The 21,174-nt window shown below is 41.2% G+C and overlaps 1 protein-coding gene across 12 annotated transcripts in view; it reads right to left on the minus strand.

Annotated features, from left to right (window-relative positions):
- The window catches only part of EBF1 (EBF transcription factor 1), a 268,796-nt gene that overhangs the window by 86,614 nt on the left and 161,008 nt on the right, over positions 1-21,174 (minus strand). For 8 of the 12 annotated variants that reach the window (XR_014958333.1, XM_021530734.3, XM_021530733.3 and 5 more), the window contains 2 exons: positions 12,297-12,378; positions 4,367-4,508 (listed from right to left, as the gene is read on the minus strand). Coding sequence is in view for 11 of the 12 variants with exons in the window: in XM_021530734.3 (XP_021386409.1) it covers positions 4,367-4,508; positions 12,297-12,378 (224 nt within the window). In the remaining variant the exon portion in view is untranslated. The remainder of the gene's footprint in view (positions 1-4,366; positions 4,509-12,296; positions 12,379-21,174) is intronic. The other 4 variants (XM_021530736.3, XM_021530735.3, XM_021530728.4 and 1 more) reach the window with 1 other exon arrangement.

A 21,174-nucleotide genomic window follows, 5' to 3' on the forward strand; every position in this document is an offset into this window, starting at 1 on the left:
ATAAACACACAGAGATTAATGCATATTTCATATTAAAATAACAGCAGGATGTTGCTTTGGAAATCATGGTTATCTCCACTTCCACCTGTAAGCTCTGATATCACATCTAATAATTTGTGTCTATTTCTACCCTGCATCTTTCATCTGCTGATGCTGTTGAGCTGACTCAGAACCAAATCATCAGCAAACCTCACCATCACCTAATTCTTCAGTGCTCTCCCATGGAGGAAGAAGGAAAAGAAAAAAGAAATAAAACTGTCCCTTTAAAAACCCAAGCATTTAAGCTACTTGTCAGTCGTCTTCCTGACAAGGCCACTTGAATGTATTCAGGAATATTTGCATAAATGCTCGAAGTGAGTTCACCCTGGCAGCTAGTGCTAATGGTACATAAAGTAATTTAGTCACTTCTCTTAGGCATCCTGTCAGGGTGATAAGCACCCCCTCTTTGCCTTGTTGCATATTAGATCATTAGATAATAAAGTGTTAGAGCATGCAAACTGACAGGGTCTCAGGGACTATCATTTTTCGAGGGCATTGAATTCTGCCAGTGAGGAAAAACAATAGAGAAAGTGATGCTGCAATTGGCTTTACATTCTTGTAAAGACATTCAAAAGATTTGGGGAGAAAAAGAATTTTTGCTTTGCAATGATATGAGAGTTTTAACTGGAAACTTTGCAGTGGATTTATTGCTGGTAAACTTGAAAAGAATTTTTGCAAGTGCTGCCAGGACTCTCTCCTTCCATAAGTTCATCACTTAAATTTCATTGGGAAGATTTTGCTTTTAAAATTGACACCCTGGGATGAACTACAAGCTGAAATATATCCAACAGTTGGGGCCTGTTGGCTCTTGACTATACATCTTACTATATATATAATTTGGAAAGGTCAACCACACTAGCTTTCTGGTTTACCATAAATATAAAACCAGTGAGGATCCAACTATTTGTGAATGAAAAAGTGATAATTATTGAAAACCACAGATTACTGTGGCTTACCCTATTTATACCACACAGAGAAGGATGAAATAATAATTGGTCTCTGCCAGCTATTACTTTTAAAAGATAGATACATTTACTTGAAAGATGAGCTGCTTAACCCACTGGCTTCAAGGGGGCAGCGTGTGGACACAAAACCAGGATCTGGGGTCCTGGTTATATTCAGAGAAAGGAGCTACAAAAACGAACCTTCACTTTACTGAGTGAAAAGTCTGACAAGCAAGATATAAATAAAGATGTGTTGGATGTCCCAAAAATAATCCAGACTACCTGCTAATGAGACGGTGAAAGCCAAATGTGGAGACACCAGGCTCCTGAGTGGCTCAGGAGGTGCAGCTTTCTTCACAGATTTTTGGTCCCCAAAGTGTCTTTTAGGTGTCACATAAACTGTAAGTTGGTGTTTCAGAGCAGCAAACACAAGATTGTAAGGATAAACTGGATATTGTCTAAGTAAATTCAACAACCAGCACACCTTTCTACACCCGGCCTCCCCTCTCCCCAGCCCTGACAGTCAGGCATTCAAATCTATTGCCATCAGATATTTGTGTTAAGAAGTTAAATGTCTGGAAAAGTCCACAGAAATACATTTGGTCAAGGGTATATTCTAGTCAGATCCCAGAGTTTGTAAACCTGTGATGAGCAGTTGCTCACCAGAGCAATGAACCAGAGACAAGCCATGACTACGTTCCCGTCCCATCTCCCTGCTCATGGATACAGCTCAGGTCAATCTGTCCTTCCCCAAGGGAGGCAGAAAACCTGGGGAGAGGAGAGGCAAACAAACTGCCTCTGATATTATCCAGAATAAAAATTGCAAAAATTGGAGAAAATTAGTATGTTTTTTGACTCAAAGTGAAAGCAAAAAATTATTTCAGTGGTGGAAACTGTCATCTGTTCCAATGGGTCTTGTCCAAAATTCAACAGCATTAAGCCTTTTTCTTTCTTTTTATTTATTTAGTTAAGTGGTTTAGATACCTAATTACATCATAACAGTTACTGGATTTTTTTTTTTTTCCTGTTTCTTGGACTCACATGTTCAGAGAATTCCTGGAGAGCTGGGCTGAAGGATTTAGGTTAAAAAGAGAGGCTCCACCAAGCCTCTGGGAAGAGAGCAATTTTGTAGTGTGAAGGCAGCTATTCAAAAGTAAGAATTTACTAGCAGTTTCTTTATGAGGTTGCTTGAGAGGTGCCTGAGAAAGGAGATTAGAAAAATCACCTTTCCCACAAAATGTACACATGGAGACGTTTTGCAGATGTTGACTTTTAATATCAGTACAGTAACTCAGGTGGGTGCAGCTACGTAAGCAAAGAATTATCTTTTTTTCATTGTTTTTTTGCCAACAGAACCCCTCAGGTTGTAGGAGTGGGAACGACATCTGTGGTAAAATGAGATACCACCATGCATGAGAATAAGGGCATTTATGGAAGATTTATTTATTACTGCCTCAATCAAAAGCATGCACTGAGAAGACTGCAATGGGGGAAAAAGAAAAAACATGACAAATACTTTAGTAGGAATATAAGAACAAAAATAGGAGTGTTTTTTTAAGACTAGACTTAATGGAAAGATTACAAAGTTGAACAGAAAGAAGTTTCCCTTTGTAATGCCTTCTGCTAATTAATAAAGACAGAGTTCATACATTCCTTATAAATTTCAGTAAAAATTATGACAGTGGTTTATTAAATTAAGTTGTTGGCAGGATGAAAAAAAAATTCTATAACATGAATTATGGCTGAAAATGGCTCGTAGCCTACATAAAAAGTTAGAGCTAAATAAATACAGATGTAAGTTATGTTTATATAATGAGAAACGCTGCTGAGCTAAGAATTTTAGGTTAGTAAGTGTGAACTACAGACCCGATTCTGCAAACACTTATCAATACCCTCAGCTTCTCTGACACAAGAAGCCTCATTGATCCCAACAGGACCATATGTGAGCATAATCTTAAATATATGCATAAGTGCTTGCAGGACTGATGCCTGAAAGCATAAACAGAATAGAAAAGTATTTCCACAGGAATCCACTGAGCAGTAGAAACCCACACATTTTCCCATTTCTCAGCATTAATAATTTCTTTTAACGTATCTAGTTAACATTTCTCTGAGTGGCATTTGCTTTCCCAGAGAAAATTTTATCTAGTTTCTTCAAACTCTTTGGAAAAATCTATTTAATTATTCATCAGATCCTCGGCAAATATTTGTGAAACAAACCAGCATAAAGGACTGGTGCCTTCAACACTCAGCTACTTCAATGGGAGCTCATCTCTTAGAGGGAGCAAGCACCTATTGAATTTAGGATTACAAACAGCTTTGAAGACAAAGAGCTATTCTACCAAGCTGGAACAGGGAGAGGGGAGTGAAATGCCCTCTGTTTTTGTTTTGTTTTTCAGCAGTAGTCATCAACTTTGAGGACAAAGAGCAAAACAAAACATTAATCAAATCCAGATTTTTCAAAGTACATTTGCACTCAACAACTCCAATTTTAAGCACCTACAGTCACCAGCAGATGTTCCCTTCCAGGACCAGCTGACCTTACAGAAGAGATTACTGTCCCCAGGCTGCTTCCAGCCACGTGCCCCATCCCACCCTTGCTGGAGTTTACTGTACTTTCAGAAAAGCCAAACTGCCTGGCACCATTTCTCCTTCAATCATTTCAGCAACAAGCCAGATTGGCAAAGAGTGATTATTTAAATGGTTTAATTCAAATGAACTTCACTGGCCTGGAGGAGACCAGGGAGCAAGCACACAACCATCCTAGCTGGCATGTCCATGGTGAAGAATAGCCTGGAGCAAGGAGGGGAGACAAACAGCTGTGGGAAAAGCAACATCCTCAGCTGGCACAGCTGGAGCCAGAAAAGAACATGCATCCATGGCTTAAGTAAGCAGATGGATTTCCAAAAGGGCTCTGCTTTCATTTAAGGGAATTCAAAGGAACAGAAGAATCTCCTAGAGAGCTCAGCACCCTATAGATAGAAGAAATGCAATCCAAAATTTGGGTGCTGAGCACTTCAGAAAATATGCAATATCCTTTAGATGCACAATAGTCAAAATCAGCACAGTCTAGGAAAAAGTCAGACTCCAAATATGGGTGCTGAATAAATGCAACCAACATTAAAAAAAAAATCACCCCATTTCACTGACACACAGGACAACTCTGCACCCATGTTTGCTTACTTGTTTGTCATTTCACTACATTTAGAGTTGACCTACTTGAAAAATTCCCTCTTTGGTCTTGAGGCCAGTCCCTTTCAAATGTCTGGCCCCAGAGATAATAAACGCTTACAGGCCAGTTTTGAAACCAGCAGCCAGAGACACAAACCAAACAAATCCACATTTAAAGTAGCAATGCCAACCAATGAAAATGATTTGCCTACCATGTTCCAGATAAGAAGGCGTACCTTCCGAGGGATCGAGTCTTCGAGCTCTCCGCCCGTGCTTGGAATTGTTGTGCACAAACATATTGTCTGACACTGCCAGCACATGGCCATCAACATTGACTGTTGTAGACACCACGACCTGCAAGCACAAGAGCAAGATGGAGGAAAACTTGGAGAAATCTGTGTGTTTTTCAAAAAGCGTGGAGTGTAATAAACTCGGTTAAATAAATAACAGCTGGGAGCTGTAGAAAATTGCAAAGCTATTTCACATAATAACTGGTGCTTATGCTGTACAAATCTAACAAGAGACGCTATTGATGAGTGGGTCTTTGGCATCGAAAGCTTTTGATGCAGTTTTAAGTCAAATTGCAGAGTTTGTAGCTGCGTGGCAGACAGCACACTGTTAACCATCATTTTAACAAGAGGATCTTTATTAAGTATTTTTCCCCTCTATACAAGGGCAGCTGTGTTTCACCCTAAATTATCCTTCAGTTTCCACGCTGAAGTAGATAGAGATGTTGACATTGCAAATGAGAATCGATTCAGAATAAAAGAAAACAAAAGTGTATTTTGTGAAGTTGTAACAAGAGTTGTTGTTGCCTGCCTCGTCCCCACCCTCCTCTGCTGCTCTCCCCTCAGCCCAGTCACTGCAGGTTGTTGGACTTACCCAAATTTCTCCCGAGCTCTATCTTAAGGAGTACCTATAGGCATGTTTATGTACACACACACACACACACACTTGACAGTGGGGTCTTGATCTGGAGAACACAACCCTATTCATCCAGTGTTAGAATTATTTGTATTTCTCAACTTATCTCAATGTCAACACCTGGGATTTGATTTGAGGCAGGGTGAGAGAGACACAGCAGGACTGCACTGGAGGAAGGATCAGACACTCCTGGCCCCCAGAGCTGCCCAGGGCAAGAGAGGAGCAACCCAGCTGGGGCAAACAGGTAAGTGATGGGTCCCAAGTAGAAGACCCAGCTGCTCCAAGGTGTCTAGAGGGACTTCTCAACCCTCAGGCTCCAAAAGAAAATCCCTGTCTAGGCAGAGGGCACATGAGCCATGAAATGTCATGGTGAAACAAGTCCCTTGCAGAGCTGTGAGCTCATCACCACGTCTCCTCCTACCCCATTCAATCCAAGCAGTCTCAGCCTCTCTGGTTTTCCTTCAGCCACCCCTCCCACAGCCTTTTGGGATGGCATTCCCAGGGTTTTACCCCAGCCAAAGATTTGGCCTTCAGCTGGCTGCTGGTTTGCCAGGAGCACGCGTTGCCTTCGAGAACTTTGACTAAAACAATAAGAAGAAATGACCTACACTTCTCCTTACATTAAACAGGGAAAGGGATTAAAGACTGAAACCCACAGAGATATGTTTATTCATGCGACCTCTTACAACCAAATATAATAATTGTCTGTTAATTGCAGTTTCAGCTCCCACCTCATGCTTCGACATGTGAAACAGCAATCAGCAGCTCCTGTTTAATCCACCTATTATGTTGACTAATTAACTTTGCTCGACAGTTTATTTCTTCCTCCATTATCAGCCCCTGTCAGCCGCAAGCACAGTGCCGCAAAGGGGGACCTCAGCCCTTTTGATTGATCACCGATAGATTGACATGCAGATTAATTTAATTAGAATCACCTCACTTGAGAAATGAAAGACAATGGCAAGGGGGCTAATAGATCTGCTCTTATAATGAGGCAAGCCTCCAGAGCCACGGCAGAGGATTTCTGATTTATTTTGCTGAATTCCCCAGTCGCTCTGAAAGGCTCTCGCTTTAATTGTTCTTGGTTTTGAGAGGCTTTAGCCTCTGAAGAGGTGAAATGCTTTACAAGGATTGGCAAACATTGCTTCAACTCTCTCAGGAAGCTGCTGCCTCTCAAAGTTGGTCAAATGGGGACACTTAAAGGATCGCTTATAACTATTCAATTTCATCACTTGAATTGGAGCTAAAAAAAATAAAAAAACAGAGCGAAAGGGAAAATATTCTACCTATTTCTGGTCCTCAATTAAAATACTCAAAAAGTAAGCAAAGCCACTAAACTGCCCAGAGCAGATCCTGAAGTCTTCCTCTGCAAAAAGAGGAATACAAAAGAGAATATTTTACATCTAAAAGATCCTAACCCCATCCCTCAGAATGTCATTCCAAGCAATAGACTTTTGTGCGTGTTTTAAGTGAAAGATATTAAAATACAGAATAAATGATTCAAGAGCTCCTACAGATGGAAATTTGGGAAAAAGAAAGCACCAAATACTACAGATAAGTTTTTCTGAAATCAAACTAAGGAAAGAAAAAAACCCAAGCCCTATATATAAAATTCCAAAAGGGATTTCAAAAGTAATTTATCCATTGAATTCCTGAGGGGTAGAATAAAGTTTATGATATTTTCAATAAAATATGATCTTATAGTAAGTGGCTCGGGGTTTGCAATCTTATTTGTGCACTTGCAACCACTGTAAATTCTTCACAAGTGGGATTTTGAGCCAAATTGTTGCCATTGCCTGTCACAGCTCCATGATTTATGTCAGCTCCTTATCTTCTTCTATGAGTCTGATTAGATGCATATGAAAATTAACCAAATTACAATTAATAACAGTGGCTACAAGATAAAATATTTTCCCCAATTCCAAAACCCTACAGGTACACACAGACTTCACACTGAAGCTGATCAATCCTGCGCTGAAACCAAAACTTTTAACATTTTTATAAATGGGATTCCAGAAAAAATAATGAATCAAGAGTAGTAACAGTAAGATTAACCTGTGAAAATCCTGTATCTGTGTAGCTGTTGCTATGTACGCAGCTTTCTAGGTAAGAACTTGAGGACACAATCCTGTTGAGGTTTTATGTGAGTAAAGCTACATTTAATTTCCCCCTCCTCAGATTTTCAAAATTGTTGATGCAACATATTTTGAATTACTTAGCACTATCTTCCTACCTCCCTCCTGAACAGTTTGATTTACTATGAAGAGACCACATTGGTGTGGCTCTTTGGTGTCGTTAGCAGCAGAAACTATAAATGGAATCCCCAAGTAAAACTGTTTCCAGTCTCAGGAAATGCAGAAAAAAACCCCTCTAATGTGTCTGTTTGGAAAAAAAAAAGATTATTCATAGCACACCTGTAAGAAGCAACAGGCTCTTGCTGCTCAATTCTTTAAATGAAAAATCTCATTAATAGAGGAATGTTAAATGTGCACTGCACCAAGGAAATATTAATGCCTCTAATTATTAAGAGTGAAAAAATGTACCTCGAATATTGTGTGCCACAGTTGCCTTGGATTGCTACAGAGCACTTACATACTTACAAGTTCTACTCATATTTTTTAATCTAAAAAAATACTACACTCTCCTCATTTTGATTTTGAAATGACTGGGATATGTTCGAGTTAAAGCACATGCTAAAACTAATTTGTGGAGAAATCATAAAATTAGGGGGAGGGGACAGCCAGTGTATATGTGGAATGGGCACCAAGGCATCCTAAAACACAGACTGTAGCAAGAGGGAAAGGCACACTACAGTTTAATAAATGATTAATGAGGTGCTGACACATTAATGTAAGCACAGGGACAACCAGGTCTGCCAAATCTCAAACCTTTCCAAATTTTGTCAACAAAACACAGTTTTAATTTGAGACAGGCAAACACGGAAAATGATTTTGAGCTTTAGCTTTAGCCCTTCATAGATTTTGAATTTAAATCCTGTATCAACACCAGGGGAGACAGAGGTATGAAAGAAACACATGGGTTTACAAATTTCTTCAATGAAATTGGCACTATCGAATGCAATAACGTATCCCAGCTCTGTGGATTATTCTGCCTGCCATTAAATAGTTCAGTTTGTGAATACTTTGGAGCTTAGATTTTTTTCTTTTCTTTAAATATTCAGAGACCAGGAGCCTGGAGATCAAGCTATTTATCCACGTTTAGCACTCGGCCTGTTTATTTGGTATAGTACCTCACTTAATATATCAAAATTAAGCATTGCACAACTCCTGATTTTTAACCACAGCCCATTAAGCTTTGCTCACTGATTAAGACATAGCATTTTCCTTGTGCATTCAATTTTCTCCAATGTATGGCGAGGGATCTGATATTTTTGCAACATCCCCAATACCCAGTGGCAAAGGCAGAAAAAATCTGGCTAGGATGATTTCCAGGTTTGAAGTGTGCCCTAAGTGTTAAATATGTGACTCCAGTGCTTGCCACTCTTCTGAAAGCTATAAATGGCTCGAGCACATCTTTATTTTCATCACCACTTGGTGACCTCTTCCTACAATGTGTTGACTTCTTTATTCTAGTAACAAAAAATCACTCTCCATTTAACAAGACACTTCAAAAGGTGCCTAACTAAGAGCACATAAGTACAATACATTCAGTAATTTTGCTCACGTGCTCAAGGACAGGCCAGGCACTTAATTACCTTGTTGAATTGGGCCACAGCTCTCACTGCTATTTTTCAGTCTCTTTTTCTTTTTTTTTTTTTTTTTGCCTTTGCCTTCTCTGGGGATGGAGCCTTGCATGTCCAAATTCCATTATCTGGGATTCATGAAGCATCATCTCTGTCTCTTATGCAAATTTGCAATAAGACACAAGTGGCTTCAATTCAAACATGAGTGGCAGCATCCCATGGAGGCAAATGAGCAACCTCTGCTGCAGGAGAGGCTGTGGTAACAGAATCAAACAGTATGGCAATCTCTAAGTGACTTTCAAGGTTTTCATAATAAGTGAATGTTTGGGGTTTTATTCAGTGACACAGCCTGAAAAGTTTCCTCTAAATTAAAACTTGACATGTGTCAGTTTACAAGCAGTTCTGCTAAAACAAGAACAAGAAGACAGCTAGGGCACCTGGGTTTCATTAATTAAAATAACATACAAAACTGTTTAGGTTGTATGAATGCGTTTTTAGTTCTGAAAAAATCAAATCTAGCCAGAGTTCACTCATGACACCATCTACTTAGTAGCAGTATTATTATTACCACTAACTGGGGCACTACAGCCCATTCCACCAAGAATGATGCCTTATTGTGATGAAGAATTCACAACCAGACTGCGTATCTGCTCCAGAGGGTTTCTGGAATAAAAAGGCAAGATTGGGCAAAGGTGATAATACACAAGAGCACCAAATGTTTTGTGCAATTGGACTGATGAAACATGGAGATGAAATTATTTTCTCAAGGACCAGCAGGAGTGTGAGGCACAGCTGAAGTACTGTGCAGTACTTGACTTCTCCTCCCTGACTGTCTCCTTGTGCTAATAGAGACACAACAAACACAGCCAGGGCCAGCACTGCTCCAGCACACACACTCTGCTGGCACTCCACACCCCTCCACTTGTCACATCCTGGACATCTCAGACATGCAGAGAAATTTATTTCCTTCCAGGCCCTAACAGCTTTTATGTTAGACTTATCACACTCCTACATTTGCAAGCAAAGTTCAGGATAAAACCTCCTAATTAATTTCTGAGTGTGAGCCTGAATCAACACATGCTCTGCCTCCTCCCTCTACTTTCTTAACATGTCTTTTTTCAGGTGATAACCAGACAATTCCATGCTGCATGGGGAAAAAAAGACCAAACCAACTCTAAAATCTACTAAGAAAGGAAATTTTCTACAGGACTGGTCCTTAGATAGTGCAGGACTCACATCCTTGACCCTTCATTGATTCTCCCATCAAAACCATAATCTGTGTTCTAAGAACTTACAGCAACTTTTGGGGACTGACGAATGACAGACCAAAAGTTGGAACTATTTCCTGGCAGCTTCAAAGTCCTGCACAAGTAGGGGAATGAAGGAAGGGAATGTCTCCATTTTTGTGTGTATAAAATGAGTATGGTACCATTTAAAAGTATCTGGAAACACCTTATCCTTATGGTTTTTAACCAGAACTTTGACATCACCACTGGAGACCTTGTAAGTCACTGGCAACAATTCAAAGGCAGCTGATAGCAAACACAGGGACACAGATTTAATTTGGTTCCTACACAACACTGCCTCAAACACCCAGGAGCACCATAGAATTGAGATACTACATGTACACTCAGTCTTTTTCACCCTAAGAAATGATAAATGAAGCTTGGACTCTGTAGATCCCAGCTGTTTTATTTTAAGAAGTCTATTGCTAAAGACCAACAAGTTCAAAATTTTAAAAAAAAAAAAAGGGAAGAAACAAAAGCAGCTATTGTAAAACAATAAGCCTGGGCACTGAAGAGAACGCTTCAATGCCACCCTGTATGAGAGTAGGAGTGGTTAACTTGGCTGAAAGTGATTAATTTCTTGAAAATGCTGAGGTCACGCTAATTGACATGACCTGTGTAATTAAGCAGTCTCTGTTTACACACGGAAAGCTCAACTGCTGTGAAGCTGGGTTTGTATGACAGAATGTCTTTACAAGTCAAGAGATCAACAACCTTTCCTGTGTCCTACCTCCCCGCCGACACAGCTCCTGATTGCTGTTCTGAGGGACACGCACGGGCATTTCCATATGAAAATCAGCCTCGAGCCTGGGCGAGCAGAGCCCCAGCAGAGTGTACATGTTGTGAAGCAAGCTCTGACAGGCCCCAGGGGTGGCTGCTCGGACTAAATCCCCGTGCTGGTGAGTCCTTTTCCCACATTCTCTTTCCTTGATAATGCCCTCTGGAATCACAGGAGAATCGTGACAGAGGGAGGAGTGTGGGGTGAGAAGCTGAGGGCTCTGCCATGCCAATGCTGCCTTTTACACTGATTAATTTAATCCCTGTGGCCACATCTCCTCACTTCTGCACTTCCTTGCTCAGAGGCAAATAGTATCCTTCTGCCTTGAAGCACTGCTGCAATTAAATATTTCAACAAAAGACATTCTACAGATAAATAATATTGTCACTTACATAGCATTCAACACTTGTGTTGAAGTGCAACAATGCTGGAAAAGAAGCAAACAAGGTCCTGAGTAACTACAGAAAGCAGATATATTTTGGAGTTCTCTTTCTCCAGAGACCCATGTGGTCCATGGACAAATCTCTTGTTTCTTCTTCAGAACCTTGAGGTAAAGCCCCATAGACAGATTCTACCATGTTGCCTCCTTGGGCTGTATTCACTCCTCCCACCAAAGTTCTTTGACTTTCTATCCCATATTTTTATTCAGCACATACCCAAGTAAAGCATTATTGCCACAGTCAAAGAGCATGTCTTCAATAAAAGTGTTGGAACAATTATTCCTCAGCATTGCCACCACTCCACTGTGCTGCCAGCACTGGGGAAGTGCATGTACAGACCACCTTCCCAAGAGACAGTGATGTTCTTCATCCCAAAATGAGTTGTGACACAAGTGGAGCATAACAAGATGTCCTTGGCCATCTGAAGCTGAGTTGGTATTTCAGTTCCCAAGCCCCGGTGCCACAAGATGCAACAGTGGGGAAGTACCAGCCCAAAGCATCCCAACAAAGAGACACCCAGTGGTAGCTTTTTCCAAGTGCTCACTACAGGGATAGACTTTCAACCCATCAATGCATGTTTATGAGTCTTTACCACTGCTCAGGGGTAACACAGGTCTGATTTTATTAATTGCTCTTACACCTTCCTCTGCCCCAGCCAATAAACAAGGTGCTCACTTAGTGTCTGCATGAAAACAAATAGTTCCCCATGGAGAGAGAAATATCTCAGAGCAGGAGAGCCCCATAGCTGAAAACAACAGAGATGTCATTTTGATTTTTCCTTTTCATGCTTTCCCTTCCGGTTAAGATGACATTATCTTCAAGAGTTCTCTCTTCCAGAGCAAGAGAACCCAACTACTTCCTGACCATTCTGCTGTGACAAGACGTCCTCAGGCATTATTTTGTGACCTTATGCTTTTAGCATCTTCCAGTGAATTATTAGGTTAGTTTGGGTCAAAGTACTTCTGTCCTAACAGCTGCTGATTTTTAAAGGAGGAAGCGTGTCCGACTGACCTGGAATCGACGCATGTCTCGAGGGTTTCCTGCATTTTTTAGGCAATTTTGGTTACATTTGAGGAAAAATTTCAAGAAGAACCTATGGAGAAAGAGAAACAAACATTAATGTCTTATAAATAGGGCGTAGTATGTATACATATGATAGTAATATAAATATGACATCTGCACATTTGGTCCAACAAAGACTTAACATCAGTATTCCCAACTCAGACAAATCACCCCCCTGCCCATCCAAAGAGGGAGTGGAGCTTGCATAGGCCCCATCTAGCAAAACATGTGAGCACATCCTGAAAATTTAAACACTAATTTCATAGCTCTGTTGTGTCAGAGCCATTGAAGATTGCAAAGTCAGTCCCTCTGTCACGCCAGGCTGGCTGTGCCATCAGAGCAATGAGGAACAGACACGTTTTTCAGCACTGCAAAAAAGGGACAGAAAATGCTAGACATGAAAATTCCCTTGGGTATAAATGGGGCTTTGTTTTACAAGTTCACTGTTACCCACAGGTTTTGATTTAATACAAAAATACTGAAAATGTTCCATACAGTTGAAATCTCCCTCCCAGGATTAAACCAAGTTTGTCCATAAAATTAATGCTCAAACAGTGGTTAATGGAACCCAAATCCCTGAGAGAAGGGTAAAGGCTTGGTCAAAGGAATGACTTCATGGAAAAATGAAATGTTTTTGATGCAGTTTATTTCCTGACCATACACAGTTCACTGAAGTAGCTATATGACCCTGACATATATCTCTAAGAGAAGACATTGCCTTTTACGAAGCCAAAGAAAAAAGCAAACATTTCACTGAAAATATTTCCTTCAGTGTTATGCATCAGTGGACTATAAACTCATAAAGACAAGTCAATGAATAATAGTGGGTCTGAGATTCCAGGCTTCCTCCCTGAAAGCCAAAGTTTATCAGCCTTTTGTCCAAGATAAACTACAGACTAAGGTCTACTAAAGCTCAGTCGTGCAAAGTTTAATCCTACAGCAAGCTAAAGCCCAGTGTAACCAGACAGGGCAGCATTACACGTGCAATAACCATCAGTGACTAAGCAGATGTTCCTCTGCCCTGTTCCCACATACAGGAGTGGAGTAGGGAACAGTTTGATCCTGTTTTACTTGAAATCTGAATGTTAACTTTTGCAAGCAGCCCTCTTTTAGCACCCAAGCTGAATGCTGGGTCAGCACAATTTGCACAGATTGTCACCAAGAAAGGCAACACCGCAGGGTAAACAACGTCAGAAAATCCCTTTTTGATGAGCAGCATTCTTTGCCCTGCTCTAGTTGTGATGCTGCCCTTCAACAAGGCAAGTTTTCCTGCTTGTTCCTCTATGTCAAGGAAATTGTACATGGCAAATAGCTGCAACGATAAACCGAAACTACGAGGGACTGTTTTCATTAAAGAAATGCAATGTAATGAGGAGGATTATCAAATGTGATGCTTGGGATTATCAAGGACTAGATCTCCTGGCCCAGGAAGTCTCTTCTAGACCTGAGCTTCTAAATAAAAGCAAGCAATCCACATAAAATAAACATCCACAGCAGGGGTTTGGAGGCAATGTTTGTTTAAAGGAAAGAGCAGTGCAAGTCATTGCATTTCTCAATCAAGCAGGTTCTGATATTCAATAATGGAAAGGTGGTGCTATTTGCTGTACATGTGCCTTTTTAGCTGCTAATGGCCAGCTGTGACAGCCTGACTCAGATTGTGTAGAAGGAGCTGTCAGCACAAATCTTGGCATCTCGGATCCAGACAACTGCTTGCCACCAGGCAATGGTTTGTACTTGTGCCAGAATGGATTTTGAGAGACAAGCAAATAGGGCATTAATTCCGCCAAAGAAAAACGAAAAGTGGGGAGAGTTGGGGATCTTGCACTTCAGATGATGGCTGTCCTGTCAACAGCTCGTCACTTAGCTCACGAGCTATGAAGGGCACAGACATCAGATCCCTCTTGCCCTAAGCTGGCCCTGTCTCGCGAAACCCTGGCAGGATTCGGAGACCACCCCTCCACACGAGATTGCTCGCTGAAATAAAAAGCCTGGCCATCTGTTCAGAGGCAAAGACATCTCTGTCAGCTGGTGCCTACAGCCTCAAACAGGCCCTTATGTGGCAAAACCTCTCAGAGCCACTCACTCTTTGGGGAGAAGCTGGCGCTGCCCTGGGCTTACCGCGGGATTTTGGCCGTTTCGCCGAGGACTGAGTCCAGCAGCTGCCCACCCGGTCTGCCACAGCCCCAGAGCAGCACCCCAGGCCCTGAGGGGATCTGGGGCATGGAAAAGTTAAAAATAACTAAAAATTCCTGGTTTGTATTCGCACAGCACACAAATAACTGGCAATGAGGGTTGGTGGGTTGATTAAGGGTTCCCCAAAAAAATGGAGGACTCTTTGTGAAGCTCTGTGGAGAAACACTGGGCCTTCCCTCCCCTTACAAGCTCTGAATTCATGTCAACTCAAAGGCTTGGAAAGTCACTCTGAAATACAAGAGTTTGCTTTTTGAGGTCTGCAAAACTCTAACACAAAGTTTCGCAGTCTAACTCCATTTGCACTGTGCTATAACCCCCAAAGGCTACAGAAGTTTCACCAAAATAAACTGCAGAAGAAATGAAGCTCATCTGCTTAAACCTACCAAAAAACCTCAGGCAAGAAAGCAAGCAAACAAAACTTCTTCTGAATTAAACCAACTCCAGAAAAAAATTAACTTGCAAAAATAACAGCATTTTCAGAGGAACGCAAAGCTTACACAGCCAAGTTCACACACTGCATGTTAAGCAAAAAAAAATCACCAGTTTACAGAACACATTCTGCCAAGTGCCATATTTTAATTCTACTGAAAAACAAAACAAACGACGGGGCTGCACTTTGTTTGGGAACACACCAGGGCTGGAGTCCCCCCAGCCACACAAAGCATCCCACACTCATCCAGGCAAGAGCTGAGCAGCTCCTGGGCTGGCACCACACCTGGCTGCTGAACCCCCACCTTGGCAGCAAGGAGGAGGAGAGCAGATTAAGAGAAGAGTAGAGCAGAGCAGTTTGATTCATAGGTCTCAGCCCAGGCTCCTGGTTCCTGCTTCAAACCGATTGTTCAGGTGCCTTCATCACCTCAAGCCCCATCCTGCCAGCATTGCTCATTAGCAACACTTCACTCTGCAAATATTTCAGATTTGGATTGACAGCACTGGTCCAGGAGAAGTGCCAACAGAGCTGAGCGCTTTGTAAGCATAAACCTCCATCCCCATTTGCTCACATCAAGCTTCTTCACAGTGGATTATTTTTTTTTTTCAGTTCTAACTTTCCCCGCATTTGGCAGGACTGTGTACTATTAATGCTAACCACAGAGGATATATAGCATTAATACTCACTACTGGGGTCTGAAATTCATTTCCAAGATGAAAAAAAAAATGTGCAAAACACAGGAGTGTCAATAAAATCTTCAAGTCTCTCTCCAAACTTATGTGACTGCTGAACACCCGCTCTTCTGCCACACAGGAGCCAGTCATCAATTATCCTTATTGCTACCATTGAAGGTTCGGGGGTTTTTTCATGAATCAACCAAAACATATTTTCTGACTCCCTTCCTGACTACTACCATCCCTGGTGTGAAGAGCATTTGTGCATGTGGAGCAGAGAAACATAATCCAGCTCCATGGAAGTCAGCTCAGGTCCAGGAACAAAAACTTGCATTGGTATTAAACCAGAGAATTCCATGTGTCACCTTTACCCCACAGAGACATGGCTGGAGTATAAGGAAGGGAACTTTGGGGGAAAACAATTTTAGATTATATTCAGATGTCCTACGATGCTGCTCAGGGCAGGCTGTAAAAACTGCAGAGGTAGTGACATTGCTGCATTTTTAATCTGTGCCATGCAGGCACTACAAATCTCTGAGTAACTGCAAGGTCCGGTGTGGAAGTGCATCCTCTGGTTAAATACAAACCCCTGGGCTGAACCAGGCCCCAAACTAACGTGAACTTCTTTTGGCCAGGCAAAAGCCCTAAAAAATGTGCTATTGGTTGTTAGGAATGTTCTTTTCTCACAATTCAATAGAAATTCCTTTTTTAGAGATGAAGTAGTGGGATTTTTCCTAACAAAACTGCTGCATTTCCAAAAAGATGTTGGTGCCAGTAGGACTGTGCTCTCACCCTCTGCTAGGGAGGAACTCTACCCCAGGCCTGGTTCCTACTGTTATTCCAGCTCCTGAAACCAGCTCTGTCCTCACTCCTGCCCCATCCATCCTCTGATTCCCTGTGTTCCACTGATGGATCTGGTGAGCACAAGACCAGCTGGAGGTCACTCCACTTGTTTCAAATACTCCCTGCCACTCCCTGCTGGCCTCATTTTCTATCACACACCAAACCCTTTGGGTTTGTGCAACACCTTCCCCAGCAGCATCCCGCTCTTTGCCACTACCACAGGGATTTAAATTAAACCCACGGCAGAAATGGAAATCCAAGTAATGAAGATGTAAGAGGATTTTGCCTTCCTGCTTTTCTTGCCACTACAAATTAATACTCATGTTTATTAAAAAAAACTGAAGAATTAAATTAAAGAAAGCTAGTTCTGACATGATCTACGTTGGCTCTTCTGTCACTCCCCTGAAGGAAATTTAAAGGAACTCAAACACGAAGGCTTAGCAGTAGGATTTTCTTGCCATTGCCACAATAAATATGTCTGTGGAAGGAGGAAAAAAAATAGTTGGAAAGAAGACCTGCTGCATTCCTGATGCTGAAGAAAAGCTTGTTTGTTCCTGATACATTGGAGAAGTTGTTCAAGAACAGTTCCTGCATGTGAAAATACGACAGCTGTCATGGTGCCAAGGTCAGCCAGACCAGTGGCTATCCAGCGTGAGTGCTGGTTATACAGCTCAGACCTGGCTAGGGCAAACAAAACTGACAAAACACACCTTTTCTGTGGTGTAAACACATCTGATAGAAAAAGAGCAACTTCAGACTGCTGGATGAAACACAGCAGCACGTATATGTGGGTTTGTAAAATTAGTAAAACCAAAATACACAGGGCCAAGGCAATAATTAGCAACTTTCCATCAGATAAAAGGATTGCATGCCCATTCTGTACGGCACACCAATTCAGCAGAGTACTAAATATGTGCATAAATTTAAATACACAAGCAGTACTGGTGGAGACAAAGGTACCACTCACATCCTTGAGCATGTCCAGCTCTGCTGTCAGCCTGGTGATGCTACAAAAACAGTGTCTCACACAACCCCTGATGGGTATTTTGGCTCTGGTGAAAACTTGGCATAGCTGGAGGAACCAAATCCAGTACAGGGGTGAGCCCAGAGGTCACCAAGGTTGGCAGTGCACTCACTGCCACTGCTTTGTTTGCTCCTGCAGGGTTTTCTCTGCACTTTTCACACACACCTCTCTTTGTCAATCTATAACTTCTCCTACAAGTCCTGGTAACTTGATTTACTCAGTAATCTGTTGCTAAAATAAAATATAGAGAAAATGCTACTTTATTTGAAAAAGTAAATAATAAAAAGGTAGAGAGAGTAGGTTTAGATTAGATAAGAGCAGAAACTTCTTCCCTGTGAGGGTGGTGAGGCCCTGGCACAGAGTGCCCAGAGAAGCTGTGGCTGTCCCATTCCTGGAATTGTCCAAGGCCAGGCTGGACAGGGCTTGGAGCAACCTGGGATGGTGGAAGATATCCCTGCCCATGGCAGGAGTTTGGAATGAGATGAGCTTTAAGATCTCCTCCAACCCAAACCATTCTATGACTCTAGGATTCCATGAAATGCCCCTTTAGAACCTTCAGAAGGACAAAGTTAATTTTTTCCCTTTCAAGTTGACTCTTCCTATTATTCCTAAAACTCCTATTTTAAAATTGCAAAAGTCCAAACATTGAAAAACTTAGGCTTAAATAAAGCTTTTTTATATTCTTGAAGAATAATTTCTTTAATTTTCCAACATTTTAAAACTTCACTTGAAGATTGTTTTTTGGTTTTTTGTTTTGTTTTTTTTTTTTCCTGCAGGCCTTTTCACATACAGCTCCCTGATCATGTCAGGGAGCCTATTCACAAAAGAATAATTGATAATTACAGTGATGTTTACCAACATGAGGCTGAGCATGGAAATCAAATATAGGCATGGAGAAAACCTCCTATTACCCACATGTTCACAGCTGGATTTTACTTGCCTCTTTAGTCAATAAACAGCAGTAGCTACCTTTTGTGGCATTTTACAACAAGAAATTTATTCTGCAGAAGAGAAATTAAACACCAGATACAGCCATCTAACTCTCTTCTAAACATAACCTCTTGAGTTATCAAACATCCTAATTAGGAAAAAAAATCCCAAATCTGTTTTCTCTGGATTCAGTGCTCTTACTGATTTTAAATGGAAGCCAAATCAGACATGCATTTTTCATTTATGGGATGCTAAGCAATTCACTGGTTTACAAAACGAACAAACACGAAAACTAAAGGCATGGAAAATTATTTCCTTTACTAGAAAACATATATCTTCCTCCTGAGCTGCTGAAAAGGTCCAAGAAAAGCAATGTGATGCAGAGAATAAAACTCAGGCAGGCAGAGCCTGTAGACTGAAATTTTTCAGGCAGTGTCACAATAACAGAAACATAATAATAATAATAATAATAATAATAATAATAATAATAATAATAATAATAATAATAATAATATTTTTGTGAGCTTGCTGTTGCTACCAGAGCTCCAGCACTGCCAGGGTTTGCTGTTATCAATACAGTAAATATTCATCTCAGCACAGCAAACAGCTGAGGAGGCACCCACACAACCACCAAATTAGAAGGCAGGACCACCCAAACCAGCCTTAAATTACCCATTGCTCATTTCAGCAAGTGCTCCCAGTCACTTTTCCTTAGGTCTGTGTGTTCTGCAGAGCGAAGCACAGCATATCAATTTTTCATCTTGCATTTTCGGGACTCCTCTAGCTCCCTGATACCGAGTTATAATGCATCACAGAAATTTAGAGTAGTTTGGGAAATTGTGTTTGGCATTTTCTCCTGTGAATGAGTTAAAATCCCAGAGTGACTGTTTTGGTTTCTTTTCCCAGACTTTTAATAAGAAAAGAAAGAGATAACACCATTGAAAAACAACATCACAAAACAGAATTAAGAACAGTCCAGAGGCAGATTTGAATGCTCAGTTTTTGTAATTTAATTTTGCCCCTAGGTCTCACGTTTTAATATTTTTTTTTTCCTTTCAAGTAGAGAAAATCTGAATTTTCCTATATCTCCTTACTAGTGCCCAGCTCCAGTATCTAAAATTTTTATTACACTTGAACTGCAGCTACCTTTCTATCACAAACAAAAAAAAAGTTGGAAGGAGTTTATGCCATCTGTGTACCGGGGATACACAGGGTATTTGGTTGATGACAACCATTGTGAATAGTAAAACAGTAACAATAAAAAGCTAATTAATTTGCTTCAGTTTAACCACTTTTCCCTTCAGTCTCTCCTTATTTCGCTCCCATTTCACACCTCAAATGCTAGGGCATAAAAGCGAGTTAACTATTTTTAATTTTGACTGAAGACATTAGACTTCAGTCACTGGAAAAAACGACAAACCAGCCCTGTGGTCTGTCATAGTTCACACAATGCCAGTGAATTAGCAGCCCTGCCAGAGTCATACTTTAGCAGAAAGAGCCTCTGTTCAGTGTAAGTGCTGACAGATAACAGCAGTGCTGTTATTGCAATACGATAGCAGCCTTTGCTTCCCTGCTTCCTCAAGGTAAACTCCTGTAACTTTAGCATGGGCACCAAAAAGCAGCAGAGGTACCAGAGACAGGGGATGTTGGAGAGCAGGGCTAATCCAGCCCTCTGAAGCTGCTTTTCTCACAGCAAACATGAGGCCCTAAAATATTTCACCCTGAGCTGGGGGTGCTGATGATGTATTTTTTTCACCAGCTTACTGAGAAAGTTAAAAAGATTCATCTGGTAAATATTTCACGTGTAGAAAACACATTTCCCACCTTTCCCTGGACCAGGCATGTGTAAATCCCCTGCATGTAAAAGTGTGGGCAATCTGCCTGTACATACAATAATTAATGATTCCTCAAATAACCTGACCCCAAGAATATCTTTAAGTAACATTGGCACATGGGTGCCATCACCCAAACCTGCAAAACCCAGAGGCTGAGGCCATTTAAGGGACAGGTGGGTGCAGAAAAAGTTCTGCACAATCAGAAGATGAAGTGTTACTCAAACCCCATCTGAACAGAAGCATCCTCAAGCATTTACACCAGGTGTAGTCATGATCTTACAACAGTGAAATCCCCTGAGACCTGGCTCAGAATCTGCTTCATTTTCTCCTCAAGATGTCTTTTATAAGTGGAAGATGCTTTAGGTTAAAAAAAAAAATTAAAAAATTAAAAAGGGGAAGGAGGTCTGCTTAGACTGATATAGAAATTATTTTTGACCAGATTTATGTGTAGGACTGATGGCTTGAAGAGAGAGAAACAACCAAGGTGTTCTTAGATCTCTGATTTACAATAACACATAGTATACACCAGTAATGAGTCAGAAGAACATAAAACATCAAGAAAGTGATTATTGAGTAAATTCATGTCTCAAAAACATTAAAAATGCACAAACCAAGGATTTTCCAGAGAAATGAAAGAACTTTTCACAGTGCTCTGTGCCCATGAGATGCTGACTCTGGGCAAGCTCAGGGGTTCTTGGCTACAGCTGCTCCAGTGCCTTGGGATCACTGCCAGCAAGACCTACATTGCAAGACTGGGATTTACTGCTGGGATGACACCCCAGCCTCAGCTTCTGCATCACTAAATCCTCCAGAGAACTGCGACAGTGATGGACAAGTTTAAAATGTGCCTGTAAATCACCTGTTCACACAGTCCTGGGTGGAACTTACCTCACCTGGA

Source organism: Lonchura striata, chromosome 13 (assembly GCF_050655825.1).
Source record: "Lonchura striata isolate lonStrDom1 chromosome 13, ASM5065582v1, whole genome shotgun sequence".
In the NCBI taxonomy this organism is placed as follows: Eukaryota; Metazoa; Chordata; class Aves; order Passeriformes; family Estrildidae; genus Lonchura; species Lonchura striata.